Raw genomic sequence first — 19,473 nt, forward strand, 5'->3', positions numbered from 1 at the left:
CGCTCCCCGGCCTCCACCTGGGCGTGCACGGGCTCAGCTCCAGCCGGCTGAGCTGCACCTGGACACACGGACGGGCACCTGGGCGGCTGTCCTGGGGCAGCGCGGCGAGGAAGGGACCTCGAGCGTCCTCCAAAGGCTGACCACCGTGGAGCCCGCCCCGCCGAGGGCCGTTTCAGACGCCAGGGCGCGCGCCTCCCGCCGTCTGCTCCGCCCCGGGCACCTCTCCTCTGACCCCCGTTTTCCAAAAGGACGCAGGAAAGGGAAGCGACGTGTGGCGCGCGTGTGTGCGCGGGGAGCGCGCGCCTCGACTCGCTCCGGCCGCACCTCCGTCCCGCGCCGCCGCCTCCAACTCCGCCAAGTCGGGGGGGGCCCCGCAGGAGACTCGCGCTCCCGCGCCCGCGGCCGCCACCCCGGGGAGGGGGGCGCGGCGGACGGGCCGCCGGGCTGGCTCCCAAGGAACGCGCCCCCTCCCCGGGGGACCCCGCGGCACCTGCGGCCTCGGGGTGAGTGTCCGCGCGCGCGCCCCTCCCCCGCCCCCCCCGCGGGCCGGGTCGCGGGGCGCCCCTCGCCGCCTCCCCGGGGTGCGGGAGGCCGGCGGCCCCGCGGCGCCCGAGGCCGCCCCGCTGGCGGCCGCGGCGGCGCCGCTCCCCCTGCTCGGTGCAGCTGCCGCCCGGCGCTTGCGCACTGGGCCGGGCGCGCGGCGGCCGCGGCTTTGTGTGCCCGCGTGTGAGTGTGGGAGCGTGCGGGCGCGGGCGAGTCCGCGGGCGGGAGTGCGAGTGTGGCGGCCGCGGAGCGCGAGCAGGACCCGGCGGCGCGCTCGCAGCCTCTCTCTCCCCGCCAGAACCATGTCGGGCAGGTCGGTTCGAGCCGAGACCAGGAGCCGGGCCAAAGATGATATCAAGAGGGTCATGGCGGCGATCGAGAAAGTGCGCAAATGGTGAGCGGAGGCGCCGCGGCCGCGCGACCCCAGACCACGTTCCCCGCCCCCCCCCAAAAAAAAGCCGGCGGGCGCAGCGCCCCCCGCGGGCCCGGGAGTTGGAGAGGGCGGGCGGCGCGCGCGGGCCGGGTCACCTGCGCCAGGCGGGGGCCGCGGCCGCTGCCCAGGTGCGCTCGCTCCCTCGCTCGCGCCCGTGGCCCACCTGGCGCGGCGGCCGGCGGCGGGGGGCGCCCCGGGGCCCGGGCGGTGGAGCCGCGGGCCGTCCCCGCCTCGGCGCGCGGCTCCCGGGAGGGGGCTCGGGCCGGCCCCAGAAGCCATTTCGTTTTGTGCAAGTCACATGAAAGCGGCTTCCCGCGCGCCGGGGCCGCGATGCCGGCGGCGGAGGGGAGAGCGCGAGCTCCATTGTGCAGCGCCGAGCGGGCCGCCGCCGCCTCCCCGCGCGCCCCGGGCGGCGCAGCGCCGGCCCCCGCGCCCTCGCCCGCCCGGGCCTCCCGCCCGCCCGCGCGCCCTCCCCGGCTGGCTCGCTCGCTCCCCGCCTCCCGTGCCCGGCGCCCTCGAGTCTGCGGAGTTTGCAGAGCGGGAGCCGTTTAAATTTAGCGCTTTGGGCTGCCTGGAGCGAGGGCTCTTGGCGGGGAAGCAAGATGGGGGCGAGCTCGGGGAGGAGACGCCGCGGGGCCCGGGGCGCCGGGCGCCCCCCCCCCCCGCGCCCCCTCCCCGCGCGCCCCCCGCGCACTCTCTCCGCGCGGCGCCCGCGCTCGGGGCTCGGGCGAGCGGATGCTTTTGGGCCAGAAACCGGCCCTGGGCCGCGCGTCCGCCTGTCCCCGCCGCGTCGGTGGCGCGGAGGGAGCCGTTGTTTTGTTCTCCCGGGTGGGGGGGCGGGGTGGGGGTTGGCGGCGCGCGTTTCTGCGGCGCGCTCGCGGGGGTCCGGCGCGGCCCGGGCGCGATTCGTGGACCCGGCTGGACGTGTGCGCGGCCGCGGCGGGGTCCGGCTGCGAGTCGGCCCGAGGGCCAGGCCCGAGGCGCAGCCAGGCCGCCGGGCGGGGGCGGACTTGTTGAAAACTCCCTGCTCCCTGATTTCAACTTTTTTTTATGATGATGATGATGATGATTTTTTTTTTCCCACGGCTTCGGCCGGGTCAGGGAGGCGGAAGAGCAGCCGCGACGCGCCCGAGTGTCAGCGCCAGCGGGCGCCTCCCCGACCCTTTTATTTTAAAGCCTGGAAACCGGTCGGGGCTCCCCCCCCCCCCGTCCCCCCTCCCCCGTGGCGGGCTGTGTTTATGTTTAGGGGCGTCATTTCTTGGTCTCTAAAAGCCACAGGGGGCGAGGATCCAGTCTAGCCGGGTGTCGCAAGTTAGCTGTCCTTTCTGAGTCGAGCCCAACAAAAAAGGCGAGAGGAAAATCAATAAAGTCCACGTGCTCGCGGGCCTCCTATGGAAAGGGCTGTCTGCAGATGGCCGGATGCCCGGCCGAGGGCTGGGTTTGGCTCCAATGGGACAAAGAATTTGCAGAACCGTGAGAAGGGCAGGCTTTCCAAAGTTGAGATCCAAGTCCTCGGTGCCCGTGGGAGCTCCCCTAGTGCGCAGGGCACCCCCTCTGCCCGACTGGAGCCGTTTAAAAATGGTAGAAACAGCTGCAGGCTAAAACACACACACACACACACACACATACACACAACAACAAGCCCACACAGCCCCTGCCCCTGTGGGATTCCCAGAGGGAAGGCTGGAGTTGGTCCCCCCCTTAAGGCCTGGGCAGAGAAACCAGGGGTCTGGGCCTGAGTCCCTCCGGTCGCTGGCCTGGAGGTGAGAAAGGGGCTGGGGGGCAAGCTGCCCCGCTGTTCTCTGTTCCAGGAGGTGCCGTAGGGCCTTGTGCCCCGGGTTCCCAGCGGGGGCAGAGGCCCTGCACCCTGACAGCTGCTCCTGTAAGGCCCGCCTGCCAGCTGCTCCGCAGGGAGGGCAGATGGAGCTACATGGGGTTTTCCACCCTGCGGGCCCCGCTGCAGGCCAGGCCTGTGTTCCGTGGGGAGGGGAGGAAGACAGATCTCCTCCCTCCCTGTGTTTTGGGAAACAACTTGTCACGTCCTCTAAAGACCTCAAGCTTTGGGATCTTGGGGCCAGGCATCCAGTTCACTTCCTTGCCCGTGACCTTGGACAAACCATGTAACTTCTCTAACTATGGCCTCAAGGGCGGGGGGGGTCGTCTTGTGCTTCTTTCTACCCCCTGCCCCCCAGAGTAAGATCATGTCTCTACCAGCACTTATCCCGGCACACAGGAGCGGCGGGTAAGGGTTGTCTTTATGGTAAGGAAGACGCTGTGGAAACTTATATTTTCCTGTTTGTTTGTTTTTTTCTTTCTTTTTTTGCCTACCCCTTCTAAGAAAAAATAAAAATAAATGACTTCGCCTTATGTGTTGGGTTTCCCCAGCCTGGAGAAACCAAGTCTTCCCCTTCACTGTGCCTTTAGGATGGGCTCTCCAGTCTGTTCTCCAGACTTTGGGTTGTTTATTAACTGCGTGGCCACCTACCATGCAGTCACCGCTGGCTGGGCGGCTGGGTTGCCAGATTTAGCAAATAAACTCACAGGACACTGAGTTGAATTTGAATTTCAGGTAAACAACAGAATAATTTTTAGAAATACTTCTCTAAACCATAAGTATGTCCCATGTACTATTTGAGACATACTTGTACTAAAACAATTATTCATCTGACGTTCAAATTTCATTTTCAGCGTTCTGTCTTTTACCCGGAGGATAGTGGAGGTGTCTGGCATACCGTTCAGCGTGGATGCCTAGGGTGGTATTTCTCCCTACCCCCAGCAACCCAAACCATCCCCCCTCTGCCAGCCCTGTCCTTCTCCTGCCCCTGGAAGAAGCCAGCAGCCAGCCCTGACATTTCGGTCCTTTCTGTCTGGTGTCCCAGCAGGGCAGGCGGGTAGAGTGTGAGGCAGCCAGAAGATGGCTTAGGGAAGGACAAACTGGTGGACCCCTTTTCGGGAAATTGGACCAGGGTTAGGAGGCCCCGTGTGGGCGGTGAAGAGCAGGGGAGGGGGAGTCCTTGGGCAGAAGGCAAATGCCTGAGCTGAGAAGCAGGCTTAGGCTGGGGACCCCCGGGCCTTTGGTCTGAAGGGCCCCTCAGTGACTTGGGGTTAGAGAGAGGGGCCTGTTCCCAAGGACTCCCCACCTGTCCCTGTGGGAGGGGGAGGTTTGTGCCTAGGGCCTCACCTCAGTACCCCAGGGGGCATGCTCCTGCCAGACAAGGGGCAGGTGGAGTGGGTCTCGGCCTAGTTAGGCTAAGGCCAGCCACCAGCCAGGCCTCCCAAGGCGTCAAGGACTAGCCCTGGGAAATGGACAGAGTGAGGGACTTAGCGCTCTCGTGGAGGGAGCCACGTGACCCCTAGATGGTCTCGCCCTTGGACCTGGACAAACATTGGAAATTGGTATTGACCTGGAGAATCTGGGATGGATACTTGTAGTTTATATAGGAGTCTGTGCTGAAGAGGGGCATTTGGGGCTCTCTTTCTATAGCTAGTTTCTATAGCTAGGACCTCATTTAGTCTTTTCATCCAGGAGCCCCAGTTTGATGGGGGAAGAGAGAGATCCTTAAGCCCGGCTGGTTACTGGGGGCCATCAAGGCAAGTGGGCTCAGTGCACCCACAGGTGGCTTCCTAACAAGGTTTGGGTGTGGCCTGGTGCTCCTGGTGAATCCGGGCCCAGTGTCTACAGGTGGGGAGAGCTGGTGGAGCTGAGGGAGCTCAGATCCTGGGGTGGGGGAGTCCATGGGCCTTTTGTGGTCAGATCGTATTTTTGAGAGTAGCCAGGAATCTGGATTTGTATGTTGTCTGACTTTTTTTTCTTCCCTTCTTTTTGTAAAGTTTGGCAATTGATTCAAATTTTTTAAAGTACCATGCAGGCCAGACAAAATGTGCTTGTTGGCCACTTGTTTGCCACCTGAGATGTAAGGTAATAACTACAGCTTAGTACCCTCGTTGGGGGGCGGGGGCTGTGTGCCCTGGGCACAGCTTTGAGGGCGGCAATGGGAGCTCTGCTGCTCCTCTGAGCCCATGTGGGTGGTGTTTACCAAGGCGCTGCCAAGCCGCCAGCTTGATAAGACCCCCAGAGCTCACGTGACATGTCTGCGCCATCCCTTCTGGTGCTCACTCAGTGACTTACCCCTGAGCTCCGGGGCCCTGTCTCCACCTGGGTGACTGCTGGCCGAACGGCAGGCCTGAGGTCAGGTTCTTAACTTGCGACCCTCTGCCCAGTAGCCCTTCGGTGTCCACACCTAGAAATGCGAATGAAGCCCGGTGAGCTGGGGCAACGGGGCAACCTGGCTGCGATGAGCTCGTAACCTGCAGGCCCTGCAGCCTCTCCAGAAGCCCCTGCAACTGCAAACGCTCATCCTGACCCACCTGCGGCCTGCACACCCACTTTGTGCCCTGAAAGGTGTCTTGTGTATTACAAGTTAGTTGCCTTTTTTTTTTTTTTTTTTTTAACACAATCAAACCATGGATTTGCTGACCTCCTGGAGCCCAGGCCCAGGCAGCCAGCTGAGGGCTTGTGAGTAGTGCATGCCTTTGGTCACTCGCGCAGGCTTCCAGCAGTGGGCACTCCTGTCCGGCGTCTGTTGCTGATGTGCTTGTGGAATGGATTCTTCATTTTCATGGGACAGAGTAGCAGAAGGTGGGCTGTGGGGTCCGAGCCTGTGTCTAGTCCAGGTTCTGCCACTGACTATGTGACCATGAACTAGCGCTGTAGTCTCTCCAGTCCTCCCATTTCCCCGTCTATAAAGTGGGGTGACAGGAGTTCCCCTCTTGTAGGCCTGTTGGCCATCTCTGGGGAAGGGAGGACATGTAAATAAACGCTTGGCACGAAGCCTCGGCACACAATGGCTATTATGATGGTTGCTTTGTCGCTGGGACTGTTTCTCGGAACGCCCCTGTCCCTTCCTGGCACCTCTGCCTATTCAGAATGGAGGTGGGGAAAGGCTGGGATTCTGGATGGTCCATCCTGCCTCCTAATCGCAGCCCGTCTCCCGCCCCCCAGTCTTACCAGCACCTCCTCCTAGGCACTGGAAGACTCCAACATGCATTGTCTTAGGTGATCCTCACAGCAGCCTGGAGAGATTGCCATCCAGACGTGGTCCAGCAGATGGGGACGCTGAGGCTCAGGTGGGGGGAGGGACTTGCCCAGGGGCCCAGTGAGCAGCAGAGGTGGGATTCGAGCCTCATCTGTGTGAGGACCTAGAGCTTGTCCTCTTAATCCCCAGCGGCCACCACATCACAGCTGCCCCCACAAGAGGTGAACAGGGCCCGGCTCCTGAAGCCCCTGGTAACAGGCTGTTCCTTATTTGCAGGGAGAAGAAATGGGTGACTGTGGGGGACACATCCCTGCGAATCTACAAGTGGGTCCCTGTGACGGAGCCAAAGGTTGATGATGTGAGTATGAGGGGCCCCTCCCCTTGGAGTGTCCCCTGCGTGTCATCTCTTGGGCTGAGAGCCCCAGGGTTTGCCAGTGGGGACACACCTTAGTACAGAGGAACCCCATCCCCGGGGCCCTGAGCACCATGGTTTGGGGCTGCCAGAGTGGTACCCACAGACAGGCAGATACCCCCCATCATTGTAGCCCTGCTCCGGAGCACCTGACTCTATGCCGAGGATCACCTCATTTATCTCTCACCCCGAGTCTGGGGGGTTGATCTCTATCTTTCCTGTACAACTGAGGACACAGGCTCAGAGAGGTGAAGCCATTGCCCCAGAGTCACACAGTAAGGGGCAACTGTGTCTGACTCCAGAGCACATGCTCTGTCCTCTCTTGTTTCGGAACCTTTTGGTTTTCACCCCAGAGTGAGTTTTGTGCAGGGGTGGTGACTGTGACCAGTAGGGGGAGCACCAGCTTAGAGGCTCCCCGGCCAGTTACTCCCGAAGACCCCAGGTCAGCTGCTCTCATTTCCAGGCAAAGTCCTGAGCAGTCCCACCTCCAGGCCTTTGCATGGGCTGTTCCCCCCGCCCGGATTGCCTTTCCTGTTCCCGTGAACAGTCCCCTCCTCCAGGGAGATGGTTCAAGCTGAGCGGCATGATTTTGTTTGCTCCTGGGGATGACAGGGCCATGATTGGCAGGTTTCTAGGGGGGCCATAAAGGCGGGGGTCAAGCCTCTGTCTTCTGTTACCAGTCTTGGGTCTCCAGGCAGGGCTGAGGCTCCATTCCTTTTTTTTTAAATGTTTTTATTGATTTTAGAGAGAGAGAGGAAGGGACAGGGATAGAGATAGAAACATCGATGAGAGAGAAACCTCGATTGGCTGCCTCCTGCACACCCCCTACTGGGGATCGAGCCCACCACCTGGGCATGTGCCCTGACCAGGAATCGGACTGGTGACCTCTTGGTTCATGGGTTGAGGCTCAACCACTGGGCCACACTGGCTGGGCCTGAGGCTCCATTCTTGACCCTGTGATCACATGCTTGCCCCCTGCAGAGGGACGCTAGGCTGAGACCGTGGGCATTTGTCGGTCCTTCTGGTTCTGACCTGGGCTCGTGGAGCCCCCCGAGCTGCCTTCCCCAGGGGCCCCGAGACCGAGACCGTCGCGGCATTCACTGATGGCCCTTCCGGAGGGGAGAGTGCGACCGGGCTCCTCAAGGCGGCTCTGGTCTGGCTGCTGGCCGCCGCTCACGTCGTTAGGTGTTGTAGAAACGCGGCTGCATTTGAGAAGCCGTGGTCCCCGCTCTCAAGGAATTTATAATCTCGTCGGGGGAGGATAATTATAGAATAGCATTGGGGAAGTGCCAAGTGGATGGCGATCAAGGAGCAAACATAATATATGGGCTCTCGGGAAGGACCGGGCAGTGCCCGGCTGGGCAAAGAGCACCCTGGCCGATCCTGTGACGCTGGACAGGTGACCCCACCTCGCTGGGCCTTAGCTCACTCTTTCGAGCAATGAAGCAATAATACCCAGGTCCTGAGGTGTCTGCGTATCTTTTTTTTTAAACCCTCAACGGAGGATATATTTTTTTATTGACTTTAAAGAGAAAGAGAGAGAGAGAAACATTGGTCGGCTGCTTCTCGTACACACCCCAACGGGGGATCAAACCGGCAACCTGGGCAAGTGCCCTGACCAGGAATCGAACCCGAAACCTTCTGGTGCCTGGGATGGTGCCCCAACCAACTGAGCCACCCGGCCAGGGCTTTACTATATATCTTCTTATAAATTGTCTCCCATCCCTGCGCATGCCCCTCCCCACTCAGTTCCCGTCCTGGGAGGCACCCCGGGTGCCCACAACATGTTCATCTGTCCTTCCGTCACCGCTCATGGCAGCCTTCCATTCCCTGCCCTCTCTAGAAACATCTTGGAGGGACTGAAACGTGTTCAGTGTTGACATTTTTGCAGCTCACTCCCTGCTATTATTCTCTGTAGTTGTCGCATCAGGTTACGCTGAACGAATGCACCGTAATTAATTTAACGAGTCTCTTACCGACGGGCCCAGGGTGCTTCTAACACTGCTCTCTTCCCGTCGTAAAAAAATGGAACCCCCGGCGAGAAGCATCCCCTTGCCCCCCGCCCTCCCCGCCTTGCTCCGTGGCCGCCTGGGGCCCCAGCGCTGCGGGAGCGTGTGAACTGTGTCCCTCCACCTGCTCTGGGGGGTGACGGTGGCCTTTTCCCCAGGGGCTCTCCCTAAAGGAGGAGACCCCCCAGCCAGGTGTTTGCATGCCGGCTGGTTCGGCCCCACAAACCCTGGGGGTTTATCCCCAGCCCCGAGCCTCCCTCCTGCTTCCCAGCAGGTGAGGCCCCCAAAGGGACGTGTTGAAACGCAGGCCGACCAGCGCCCTCTAGGGACTGGGAGGCTCCAGGATGAGTCAGCGCAATAAACGACTCCTGCCACCCTCAGGGGTCTCGCGCCTGCTCGGGCGCACGGGGTCTGGTGACGCGGTTTCTGCCCCAATTTTCTCCTACAGAAAAACAAGAGCAAGAAGAAAGGCAAAGGTGAGAAGTGTGGCTCGGAGGTGACCACGCCCGAGAACAGCTCCTCCCCGGGCATGATGGACATGCACGGTGAGCTCCCCGGCCTCCCGGCCCCTCCTGCCAGGTCCCTGGGCCCGGGCAGGACACTCAGCCTCGCTTTGTTTCACCAGCAGGTTCGTTCACATTCCAGGCCAGGGGTAGGAGGACCGGGCAGGACTGGGCCTCTGTGCCAAGGCCAAGGCTCTGCGAAGGAGCGACTTTCTTTCCCAGCCCAGCAAGCCGGGAAACATAAAATAAGACCTTCACCCCCAGTGACAAAAAAAATCCCACAGGAGACGTGCGTTTTCCCCTCCTGGGCCTGACATACTATACAAATGACTCTATGTTCCATGTCCTATTTTGCTCTGGCTGCCAGGAAGCTCCAACCTGAGTTTCCAACTTCATGTTGATCCACATGAAGCCTACCTTTCTTTGTTGTCTTTTTTTTTAAAAAAAATATGTCTTTATTGATTTCAGAGAGAGGAAAGGAGAGGGAGAGAGATAAAAACATCAGTGACGAAAGTCATTGATTGGCTGCCTCCTGCACACCCCCGACTGAGGATCGAGCCCAAAACCCAGGCATGTGCCCTGACCGGGAATCGAACCGCGATCTCCTGGATCCTAGGTCGGTGCTCAACCCCTGAGCCACGCCCAGCTGGGCTGTTGTCTTATTTCAAAAGTTGTCACCAGTGTCCCACTGAGCATTTCCAGGCTGGAGATGTGTTTTAGCCAGTCTGCCGTTGTCTTGACATCGCTGGCATTTATTTTTCTTTATACCTTTTTATCCGAGAGGAAGGGCACAGATCCTAAGCATATAGCTCCATGCAGTGTCCACAAACTACACGTCCCCATGTAACCGGCCAGAGCAAGACAGTCCGTTCCGGGTAACCCCCTGGTGTTCCCTCCTACCCGCCTTTCCCCAGCAGCCTGGGGATTTCACCTGTGGTTCTCCCCCCCCCCCCAGATGACAACAGCAACCAGAGCTCCATAGCAGACGCCTCCCCCATCAAACAGGAGAACAGCAGCAACTCGAGCCCTGCACCGGAGCCCAACTCGTCTGTGTCCTGCGACGGCGCCAGCAGCAAGGCTGATGAGGCTCAGGCTGAGGGGAAGGAACTCCCCGGGGCCGAAGGTATGGGCCCTTGGGGCCAGGCTCAGGGGGCCCCTCTCTGTCTGGCCTTCTGTCCAGGTGTTCCCAGGTCTTTAAGGAGGCCCTGCCATGTGCTGGCCCCAGAAGAAAGGTAATGCCTGGGTCTCATATTCTTGGGGAGCAATTTAAAAACCACACAACCTAGTATTTGGAACATAAGTGCTCTGGAGAATTATAAAGTAAGAAAGGGGAATGGGGAGTCTTGCCCCATTATGGGGGGGGGGTGTGATTTTTAAATAGGTTCATCAGGGAAAGCCTCACGGAGCAAATTAGGCGAGGGAGCAAGCCGCCTGGATAACTGGGAAGAACACTGCGAGCAGAGGGAACCCATGCAAAGGTCCTGAGGCAGGAGCGTGCTCAGTGTGGCTGGAGGAGAGTGGGCAGGGCTTGGGGCTTGGACAGTGAGGTGAGGTTGGAGAGGAGGCAGGGCCTGGAGTGTGTGGGGTTCAGAAGGCCACTTAGCAGACCCTGAGTTTTATGGCTGAGTGAGCCAGAAGCCATTGGGAGCTTGAATGCTGTGATCTGAAGGATCTCTTTGGTTGCCGTGATTGAAAACAGATGAGGGAGGAGGGGTTGGCAAGGGCAGATGGAGGCAGGAGACCGTTGGGGCGCTGCTGCACCGGGGTGGGAGTGGAGGAAGCAGTGGGAAGTGGTCTGGCCGTGTGCGTGTGTGTGTGTGTGTGTGTGTGTGTGTGTGTGTGTACACCCATGTATGTGTTTTGTTTATTTTCAGGTCTCTGGACCCCCTTTAAAAGACAATTTTCACATACAGACAGTCCCTGACTTACAGTGGTTTCACTTAGTTTTTTTGACTTTTCGATGATAGGAAAGCCATATGCATTCAATAGAAACCGTACTTTTTAAAATTTGCTCTTTCCGGGGCCAGTGCTGTGCGGTCCCTCCTCTCTGAGTGCTGGGCGGTGAGTCACAGCTCCTCGTCTGCATCCGCCACATGAGCTGGGGCGTTGTGGACGCAGGACGCAGTGGTCACATCTGGGCTGGCATTTACCAGCTGTGTGGCCTTGGGCGGCCAGTGTCAACTCCTGCACACCTTCCTGTTTCCTTTTTATAAAATGAGACAAATAAAAGTTGCCTCTCTCGTCAGGTCACTGCAGGAAAGTGATCGAGAGGGGAGGGGCCTGGTCAGCCGTGTGGGGGTGGGTGACCCCGGCACGCTAGGGACAGGGCTGTGCAGGACCAGGTGTCGCCTCTTTCCCCGGTCCCGCTTTCTCTAATCAATGGAGCTACCTGGCCAGGGCCTGCATCTCCTTTTAAAGGGCCAGTTGCAGGAATCGTATCTTGGGTTAAGGCTTCCTTTCATAACTGCCACATTTTGGTAACTGCCATGCCCACCCACAACAGTGCCACAAGCTTTACCAGGTCCACGTGGGAACCACACCAGGGTCCTCTTCCGGCCACCCCAGGCCACTGGGCCTGTACAGTCGCCTAGCATTGCTCAGGCAGGACCACCACAGCGGGCCAGGCCCACCTGCCCACTGCCCGGGGCTGCCCAAGGCCCCTCCCCTCCGGTCTCCCCAGGTAGGTGAAAGCTGCCCGTGGGACAGGGCGGTTGATCACCAGCTGTTGACCTTGCTTTGAACTTGTTTACTGCTGAGTGAGTTCAGGGAATGACATAATGTTCAACCTCCCTGCACTAAATTTAGGCCCCAGGAAAATAATTTCCCCTGGGTGAGTTCCAGTACCGTTCTGCTAAGAGAATCAGGCCGCTGCTCAGAGCCCTTGAAAGCTCCCCGAGCTCCAAGGCCAGTTCCCACACTGAGCGCTCAGGCCAGGCGAAGGGTCACCAGGACTCTCCAGGCAACCAGCCGCCTTCGTCATTTCTACGCCTACGATCTGGGCCCCCCACCTCCCACTCCACTCCCCAGAGCTCTCTCTGGGGTAGAAAGAGAACTGGGGTCAGAGAGGAGGACAGTTACAATTGAAAATAAATGTTCGTTAAAGCAAACACGTAATATGAAATAGAGTATAACATTCATGTGGGTTTTTAATTGAGATGAAATTCACATAAGATAAAGGTAACCAATTAAAGTGCACAAGTCAGTGGCAGCCATTACCTGTAGTTGCAAAATATTTTCATCTCCCCAAATGGGAACCCCGTCCCCAATTAGCAGTCACTCCCCATTTCCTCCCCCCCCCCGCCCGGTCCTAGGCACCCACCACTCTGCTTTCTGTGCCTATGGATTTACCTGTTCTGGACATTTCATACAAATGGAATCATAGAACATTTACCTTCTGTGCTGGCTTCTTGTACTTAGTATCATGTTTCCAAGGTTTATTTATATTGCAGCATGTATCGGTACTTTATTACTTTTTTTGCTTAATTGATTTTTTTTGAGAGAGAAACATCAACTTGCTGTTCCACCTATCCGTGGATTCCTTTTTATGGCTGAGTAATATTCCATTGTATGGACAGACCACAGTTTGCTTATCCATGCATCTGTTAATTTACACTTGGACTGTTTCCCTGCTTTGGCCGTTGTAAATAGGGCCGCTCTGAACATTTGTGTGCCAGTATTAGTTTGGGGACCCATTGTCAGGTCTTTTATGTCTATACCTAGGAGTGGTATTTTAAAAATATATTTTTATTGATTTTAGAGAGAGAAGAAGGAAGAGAGAGAGAGAAACATTGATGAGAGAGAGAAACATCAATCGGGTGCCTCCTGCATGCCCCCTACTAGGCCTTGAGCCCACAGCCCAGGCATGTGCCCTGACTGGGAATTGGACTGGCAACCTCTTGGTGCATGGAAGGATGTTCAGCCAACTGAGCCACACTGGCCACGGCTATTTTAATGTACTTTTAAAAAAAGTCAGAGTGACATACATTACTGGCCCTGAGCGCCATGAGAGTGGGACTCCGGGCAGGACGTTGCCGCTCCCTCTCTGAGCGCTCCTGCTCTGTGTCCCAGATAAGCTGCAGGCCGACCAGGTAGCCTCTTCTTCCAAAGCCGCACTGCCTCACGCACCCTGCCACGCCCTGCACCTTCTTTCTGCTAAAGGGACATGGTGGGGGAGCAGGGGGACCCACACATTAGACATAGTCCAAATAACTGGCCAAACAGGATTCATGAAGTAAGCGATCGTGGACAGAACATGGTGCAGCCATCTTGTGTGCTCTTGTATTTAGGGAATTTTTAAAGCCATGAAAAATTTTCTAAAATACTGCATGATCCCCTTTTGGGGAGAGAGGATAATTCTGGGCGTGTAGGGGAAACGGCTGGAAAAACGGGACTAAATCCTGTAGAATGTTACTGGGGTGGTAGCTCTGGGTGGCGTGAGATAATTGGCGGCTCTAACTAGATTTTTCTTTGTGTTTTCTGTTTCTTGCAAAGATCAGTCGTTGCTCTGATGGTCAGAAAAATACCCATATTGTTAAACGCGGTGTTTACCGGGGGCAGCTCCCTCTGCGGGCTCCAGGGTGGATAATGCGGCTCTGTGATGGGAGAGGGAGGAGTCCGCAGCCCGGTGGCTGGAGCGCGCTGTGTCCACCAGAGGGCGCCGTGCGCACGCGGCGCTGAGCCTGTGGCATCCTTGAGGTGTTCTGGGGGGCGCTTGGCAGGTAATGGGGGTGCAGGAAATGGTTGGGGGCCACAGGGCCAGCATGTGGCCTGGATGCTTAAAAACATCTCTAAAAAAATAAGCTTCCCAAGCCCCCCAGCCACCAAGCTACCCAGCTTCCGGGTATTTTTAGTAATGGGTCCATCTGGCCCCGCAAATCACGTGTCTCAGAACAGCGTCTGTCGTCTTGCTTTCCCCTCAGATGCTTCTGACGAGCAGAATTCACAGTCTTCAGTGGAAAACTCGACGAACAGTTCAGAGAAAGTCGAGCGGCAGCCATCTGGAGACGCGGGTCTAGCTGCAGAGACGTCCTCAATCTCTCAGGTACCTCGATCGAGGCCTCAGAGGGGCAGCCAGGTCGGCCGGGCGCCTGTTGGGGTGTCGGGGGTACCTTGAGAGGTGTTTTGTTACTTTGCTTTGTTGTTTTCTCGTTGGACGATGGGGGCTTCGTGTGTTCGCGGATGCGCGAGCATCCTTCTGTGTCCCGCCCTGGGCGCTGCATGGGACACCGGAGGGTGCAGGAAGAGGAAGGAGCCTTTGTCTCAGCCTCAGCTTTGTCACTTGATTTGCTTCCACAAAAGCATCGCCTGCTCTCAGCCACCCAAACTCAACCTCCTGTAGAGCTGGGAAGATATGTCTTCAGGATCCTCAACTCTGGATAAAATATTCTTTGGAAATATTTTGCAACTGACCACACAGTCCCGCTGCCCGGACCCCTTCCTGGGTCATCACCGTTTGTCAGAATCTGGTCTGAATGAGACAGTGCAGAAGCAGGTGGCCTGGTGGATAGGAGCAGACATCCCGGGTTCGAATCCCAGCTTTGTCACTTAGCTCGCACCGAGCCTCCGTGTTTCCAGCTGCCAAAAGGGGATCGCGGAGCCCTCATGGGACCGGGGTGCCGTGAGGTGAGAGCGTGGGTGACACACAGTGGAGCTGGACACAGGAGATTCCTCCGTGTTGCTTGGTGACCGTGATGACTGTCACTGTCAATCCTCTGTGCTCACTTAAGCGGAGTGGGGACTCAGCAGTATCCCAGCGTCAACGAATAAAACTGTTCCCACTGTGCTGAGTGGTTTCTGGTACCTTGGGAGAAACTGACACGTGGCAGCAGAAACGAAGGAAGGACGAGACTCAGCAGGCCTTGGTCTGGACGTTGTGCAGCCTTGAACCAGGCCTTCCCCGGAGACGTGCCTCTCAGACGTTAGCATCTACGTACCGTGGGACCTGCACCTGCCCTTCAGGCTGCGGGTCACTCCAGACGCCCAGAGACCCAGGGGGGGTGTGGATGGAAGATGTTCGCAGTGGCAGGGAGTTCGTCGAAAGGGATCCGGTTGAATAAATCTGGGGTTGTGTCAACCCACATACCATCAGGAGATGCAGTTGAGGGGACTTGCTGTTAGGCTGGGTGTGGGAGCGTGGAGAGAGGGGGAACCCCTGGGCATCGCCCAGCTTTATCCCAGGCAGGTGGCAGCGCCCCAGACAGACACTGGAGCATCCATTGGGGGTGGGTGGTGAACACACAATGCAATATACAGGTGATGTATTGTAGAATTGCACCCCTGAAACCTAGATCATTTTATTAACCAGCGTCACCCCAATAAATTCAATTTTAAAAAAAAGTTAGTTGATCTCAGGTGGCAGGTCAGCTTGGAGATCTGAGTGGGATGGTCAAGGCAGGAGGTGGGTGAGCGACTGTTGAACCTGTCTTTAAGTCAAGGGACTTCCTGGGAATTTGGTGACAACTACAGACCCTCTCGCCAGAATAACATACCTGTGCCCGGGCCGGGCACCTGTGCTGGGCCCCAAGGAGCAGTTGTTAGCATGGAAGGGCTAGCCTAGGTCTTTAAGCTTGGGGAAGTAAACTTTAAACGTGTGCATGAATAATTACCCTAGCGGTTAATTATGGAGACACTTGCTCCAGGAGGGGTGGAGGGAGGGCTTAGAGGCACAGGGGGAGGAGCCGGAGGGAAGCCAGTGTGACAGGACAGGCGGGACCTAGGTGACTTGAGGCCGGGGAGACACAGGAAGAGTTTGGGCTTGGGGTTCCCTGCAGGTCTGTGAACCTCCTAAAGTCCATGCTCGCTGGGCTGGCCCTAGGGTCCTGCCTTTGGTTCCCTCCTGGGCTGACCTTTAACCTCACAGCTGCCCTAAACTGACCTCCTGGCCTGCTAACCTGCCATTCTCTTTTCTCTCTCTTCCCCCAAGGATTTGGAAGGAGGGCCACCCTCTAAAAAGATGAAGCTGGAGGCTTCGCAACAAAACTCCGAAGAGATGTAGACGTTCGGGGTTCAGTCTCCGGTCCGTGTTTCACGGGAGATCCGTCGGCAGGCTTGATTCTATGACTTCCCCGATCGAGCCTTCGGGTTAGAACTACTAACTTTCCGAGTTTACCAAGTGCAAATCCGAGAAAACCGAGAACGGTGTGACTTCTCAGACACTGAAGAGCTTTCTGCTGTGAAGCAAACACTCGAATCTTGAAGTGACTGTCCTTGTGGAGGCAGGTCGACAGCTCAGGAGTGTCAGACACTGTCTCTGAAGCCAAGATTACATTTGCGTTGCTGCTGTATTGTTCCCCCCTCCCCCCACTTCTCTAACGATATAAGCTATTCGAGGGTGGTACCCATCAGGAATTCGCATTTCGTGGGGGCTGTTCACTGTTCCACTGATTCCTCCCTCCCGCTTTCTTTTTTTGTGCCTTGTGCCCTTGAGGTGACCTCTGGCATGTTTTCCCGGTTGTTTTGCATCTCCCTTTGCAAAGTGCCCTCTCGATTTTGTTGAGGCTGCCACTGCCCCGGCCCTCACATCTCGCTCCTCCCTGCCCCCGGACTTCAATGGGAACAGAGAGCTGGCAGGGGGGAGGAGAGCCCGAGGCTGCAGAAGAGTAGGAGCTCCTCAGCCACCTGCCCAGCCTCCTTGGTCGGAGGAGTCAGATGTCAGGGCACTGTCCCCAGGCGCTGGCCACTTGATATGCCCGCTTCCTCGGGGCATCTGAACCTGGTGTTTCCAAGTGGCCCAAATGGACATGCAGAGCCCTTCGGTGGTTCTGGCGTTTCCACCCTCTGCCCCCACCGTGCCGCTTTCTCCCACATCTCCGAAGACGGGATGGCTTCTGACTGCGGGATTGTCTCAAGATGACAGAAGGGCTGTGGAGGCCAGGAGAAGACAGCAGGAGGGAGCTGGTGCTGAACTTTCATAGGACAGGATGTTGTTTGGATTTCAAATCCACAGTAACCCGCTGCCCTCTGCCTCCCCGGGTCCCCCGGCCCCACCTGGGGGGGGAGGTGGTCAAGATTGCAGTCCATGAAGTCCGCTTGCTTCTGCATAACGTTCCTGGCACCACCGAGCCAGCAGCTGGATCCTGTCTTATTCCCAGGATGCCCCGTGGTCGGATGTCCCAGGGAGCGGCCTCCGTAGCTCGGCCTCGGAGGCCAGAAGGGAGGCGCCCCGGAGCTGGAAAGCACTGCACTCCGAGAAGGGGCGACCGGGTCCCCACCTCCATCCCTGCCCGCCTGGGGCAGCTTCCTTTCACTAAAGTGACGCTGTCCCCGGGACCGACCGCCTAAGTGTTTGGTTCTGAGGCCTGGTTGCTCTTACGTCCTACACGGACTCCTCGGACCTTAATTCCCCCCTTTCCCGAGCTTTCTTTACTGCACTGGAGTTCCAACTCCCTTTGAGCTGTGTGTGGGGGGGGGCGGCGGGGGTTTTGTTGGTTGTTTTCTGTTGTTGGTTTTTTTTTTGTTTTTTGTTTTTTTTTTGCTAACTGGTGCATATTCAGGTATCACCTTTGCTGTGGGATCTCTCTCCTGACCACCATGGGAAGTGTCTGCCGGGTTCCACGTTCTAGGAGTTTCTGAGGGTGAGGCTCTCACTCTTAAGTTTGAAGGGAGCCAATCTATTTCCCGCACTTCAAGAATCAAAATGTTCCTGAGTTTTTCAAATACCTCATGCAGAAACGTCTCGTGAAATAAGGGAAAACAAACACACAAACTCTGGAAATCTCAATGTCGGAGTGAGCGATGGCTGAAAGGTTTTTCTTAAAAAAGAAAAAGAAAAAAAGAAATCCTTATGAGTTTCTCCCCTCGGGCGGTCAGCTCTAGGGAACTGGGCTGCCCGATACCTCTCAGCGACTCTCGGCGGCTTTACCTCCAGATCCCGTAGGGTTCGAATCATGTTTTCCTTTGCAGCAAAACTTCATTTTGACGAAAGATGAATTTGGATGTTTATTTCCTGCTCTTTTTTTGGGAAGCGAGAGGTGACAGTCAAGACAGATGAAGGAGAGTCACACACGCACTTGTGCACGCGTGTCCACGGGAACAGCAGGACGGCCAGGGTCCCCTGCGCCCCTTCTGTTTGTTGGCCTCTCCGGACAGGCAAGGGGAGTCCACACGGTAGAGGACACACCATCCACGACACCGAGGCCATCATTAGTTTTTCTCTGAAGTGCCTGAAGGTAGGGATGGGCCGGCGGTCAGGGACTGTGGGCCCCGCCACGGCCATGCCAGGCAGAGCGCCAGCAGCCCCGCGCCGGACGCTGGCCACGCCGGCCACGAAGGCCTCCCACGGCCAACGATGAGACTGCAAAATCCAGATGTGCTTCCTTCCCGCAGCCTGCTCCCCCCGGAGCCGCTGTCCCCCGCCCGCCCCGCCCGGGCCCCCGCCGGCCGCCACCGAATCTCAGACCTTTCCGCGGGCCGCGCCAGGGCGGGGTCCTGGGCGAATGCCTCTGCGGGCACCCGGCCCGCGGCTAAAGGGCTCCCAGGGCAAACTCGGTCCCCGAGAGACTCGAAGCTGGGGAGGCTGCGGCTACACATTCCACAAAGTGCTGGCACTCGCACCCTGACCCGGAAGGCAGCCCAGCGACTCACAGGGCGGTGACCTCCCATTCGGGCGACGTCATGGTTTGGAATGCTCATTACCGCCAGGGACCTGGTTAGAGGTATAAAGACCTTTTTTCACGTTACCTGATTATTTCTTCCCCCCCTTCTTAAGATTTTTTTTTTTTTGGTGTGCTGTACAGCAGTATAATTTTTTTCACTTATTTATTCCATCAGTAGATATGGTTTGTACAATGTACAATGGTTCCATTTCAGAAAATAAAAAAAAATTCAAATCATGAACGACACCGTGTGGTTTTGTAGCCCTGTAATAACGAGTAAAATCCCATCGGTGGTGAGAATGTCCCACGGCTGCTGCCGTGTGTCCCCGGCACGGCCACGTGGCCTTGACTTTGTACAGGACACCGGAAGCAGCTTGCACGCAGGGACCAGCATCTCCCACAGTCATGCCAGCTGCCACCATTAGGCACCGCTGGGTGCTGTGGGCAGCTGTCCTCGGCCACCTTACCCCGGGGAGGCAACTTTAGGACTGTCTCATGGACCAGTCATGTAGCCAATCAGAGCCCCAGCTTAAAAGCCCACACCTGGGCCCTGGCTGGTTTGGCTCAGTGGTTAGAGCGTCAGCGCTCCGACTGAAGGGTCCCAGGTTCGATTCCGGCCAAGGACACGTAGGTCGGTTGCAGGCTCAATCCCTGGCCAGGCAAGTGCAGGAGACAACCAATTGATGCCTCTCACATCGATGTTTCTCTCTCTCCCCCACTCTCTGAAAAGCAATGAAAAAAAAAAAAAGAAAAAGCACACCTGGCCTCCCCCACCTGGGTCCTGGCCAGGACACCAGTTTGCCATGTCCCTGACAGCAGCTGTGGCCCATGGCAGGGACGAGAGGTCAGTCCACATCGCAGGTGGGTTGCAACTTTGTCTTTACTTGTCTTAACTCGCCATCTGTTGACATGCTCTGGCCAGAGCCAGAACCTTCCCTGGGCCC

At 57.6% G+C, this 19,473-nt stretch overlaps 1 protein-coding gene across 1 annotated transcript; it reads left to right on the forward strand.

The window, feature by feature from the left end:
* Positions 1 to 841: 841 nt before the first annotated feature.
* On the forward strand, positions 842 to 18,766 carry BCL7A (BAF chromatin remodeling complex subunit BCL7A). The gene is made up of 6 exons (XM_087828479.1): positions 842 to 937; positions 6,289 to 6,370; positions 8,882 to 8,978; positions 9,892 to 10,059; positions 13,856 to 13,977; positions 15,859 to 18,766. Exons 1-6 carry the CDS (start codon positions 846 to 848, stop codon positions 15,928 to 15,930), a joined length of 633 nt encoding a protein of 210 aa, XP_087684605.1. The 5' UTR covers positions 842 to 845; the 3' UTR covers positions 15,931 to 18,766.
* Positions 18,767 to 19,473: the final 707 nt, after the last annotated feature.

This window comes from Miniopterus natalensis, chromosome 20 (assembly GCF_054644295.1).
Source record: "Miniopterus natalensis isolate mMinNat1 chromosome 20, mMinNat1.hap1, whole genome shotgun sequence".
Classification (NCBI taxonomy): Eukaryota; Metazoa; Chordata; class Mammalia; order Chiroptera; family Miniopteridae; genus Miniopterus; species Miniopterus natalensis.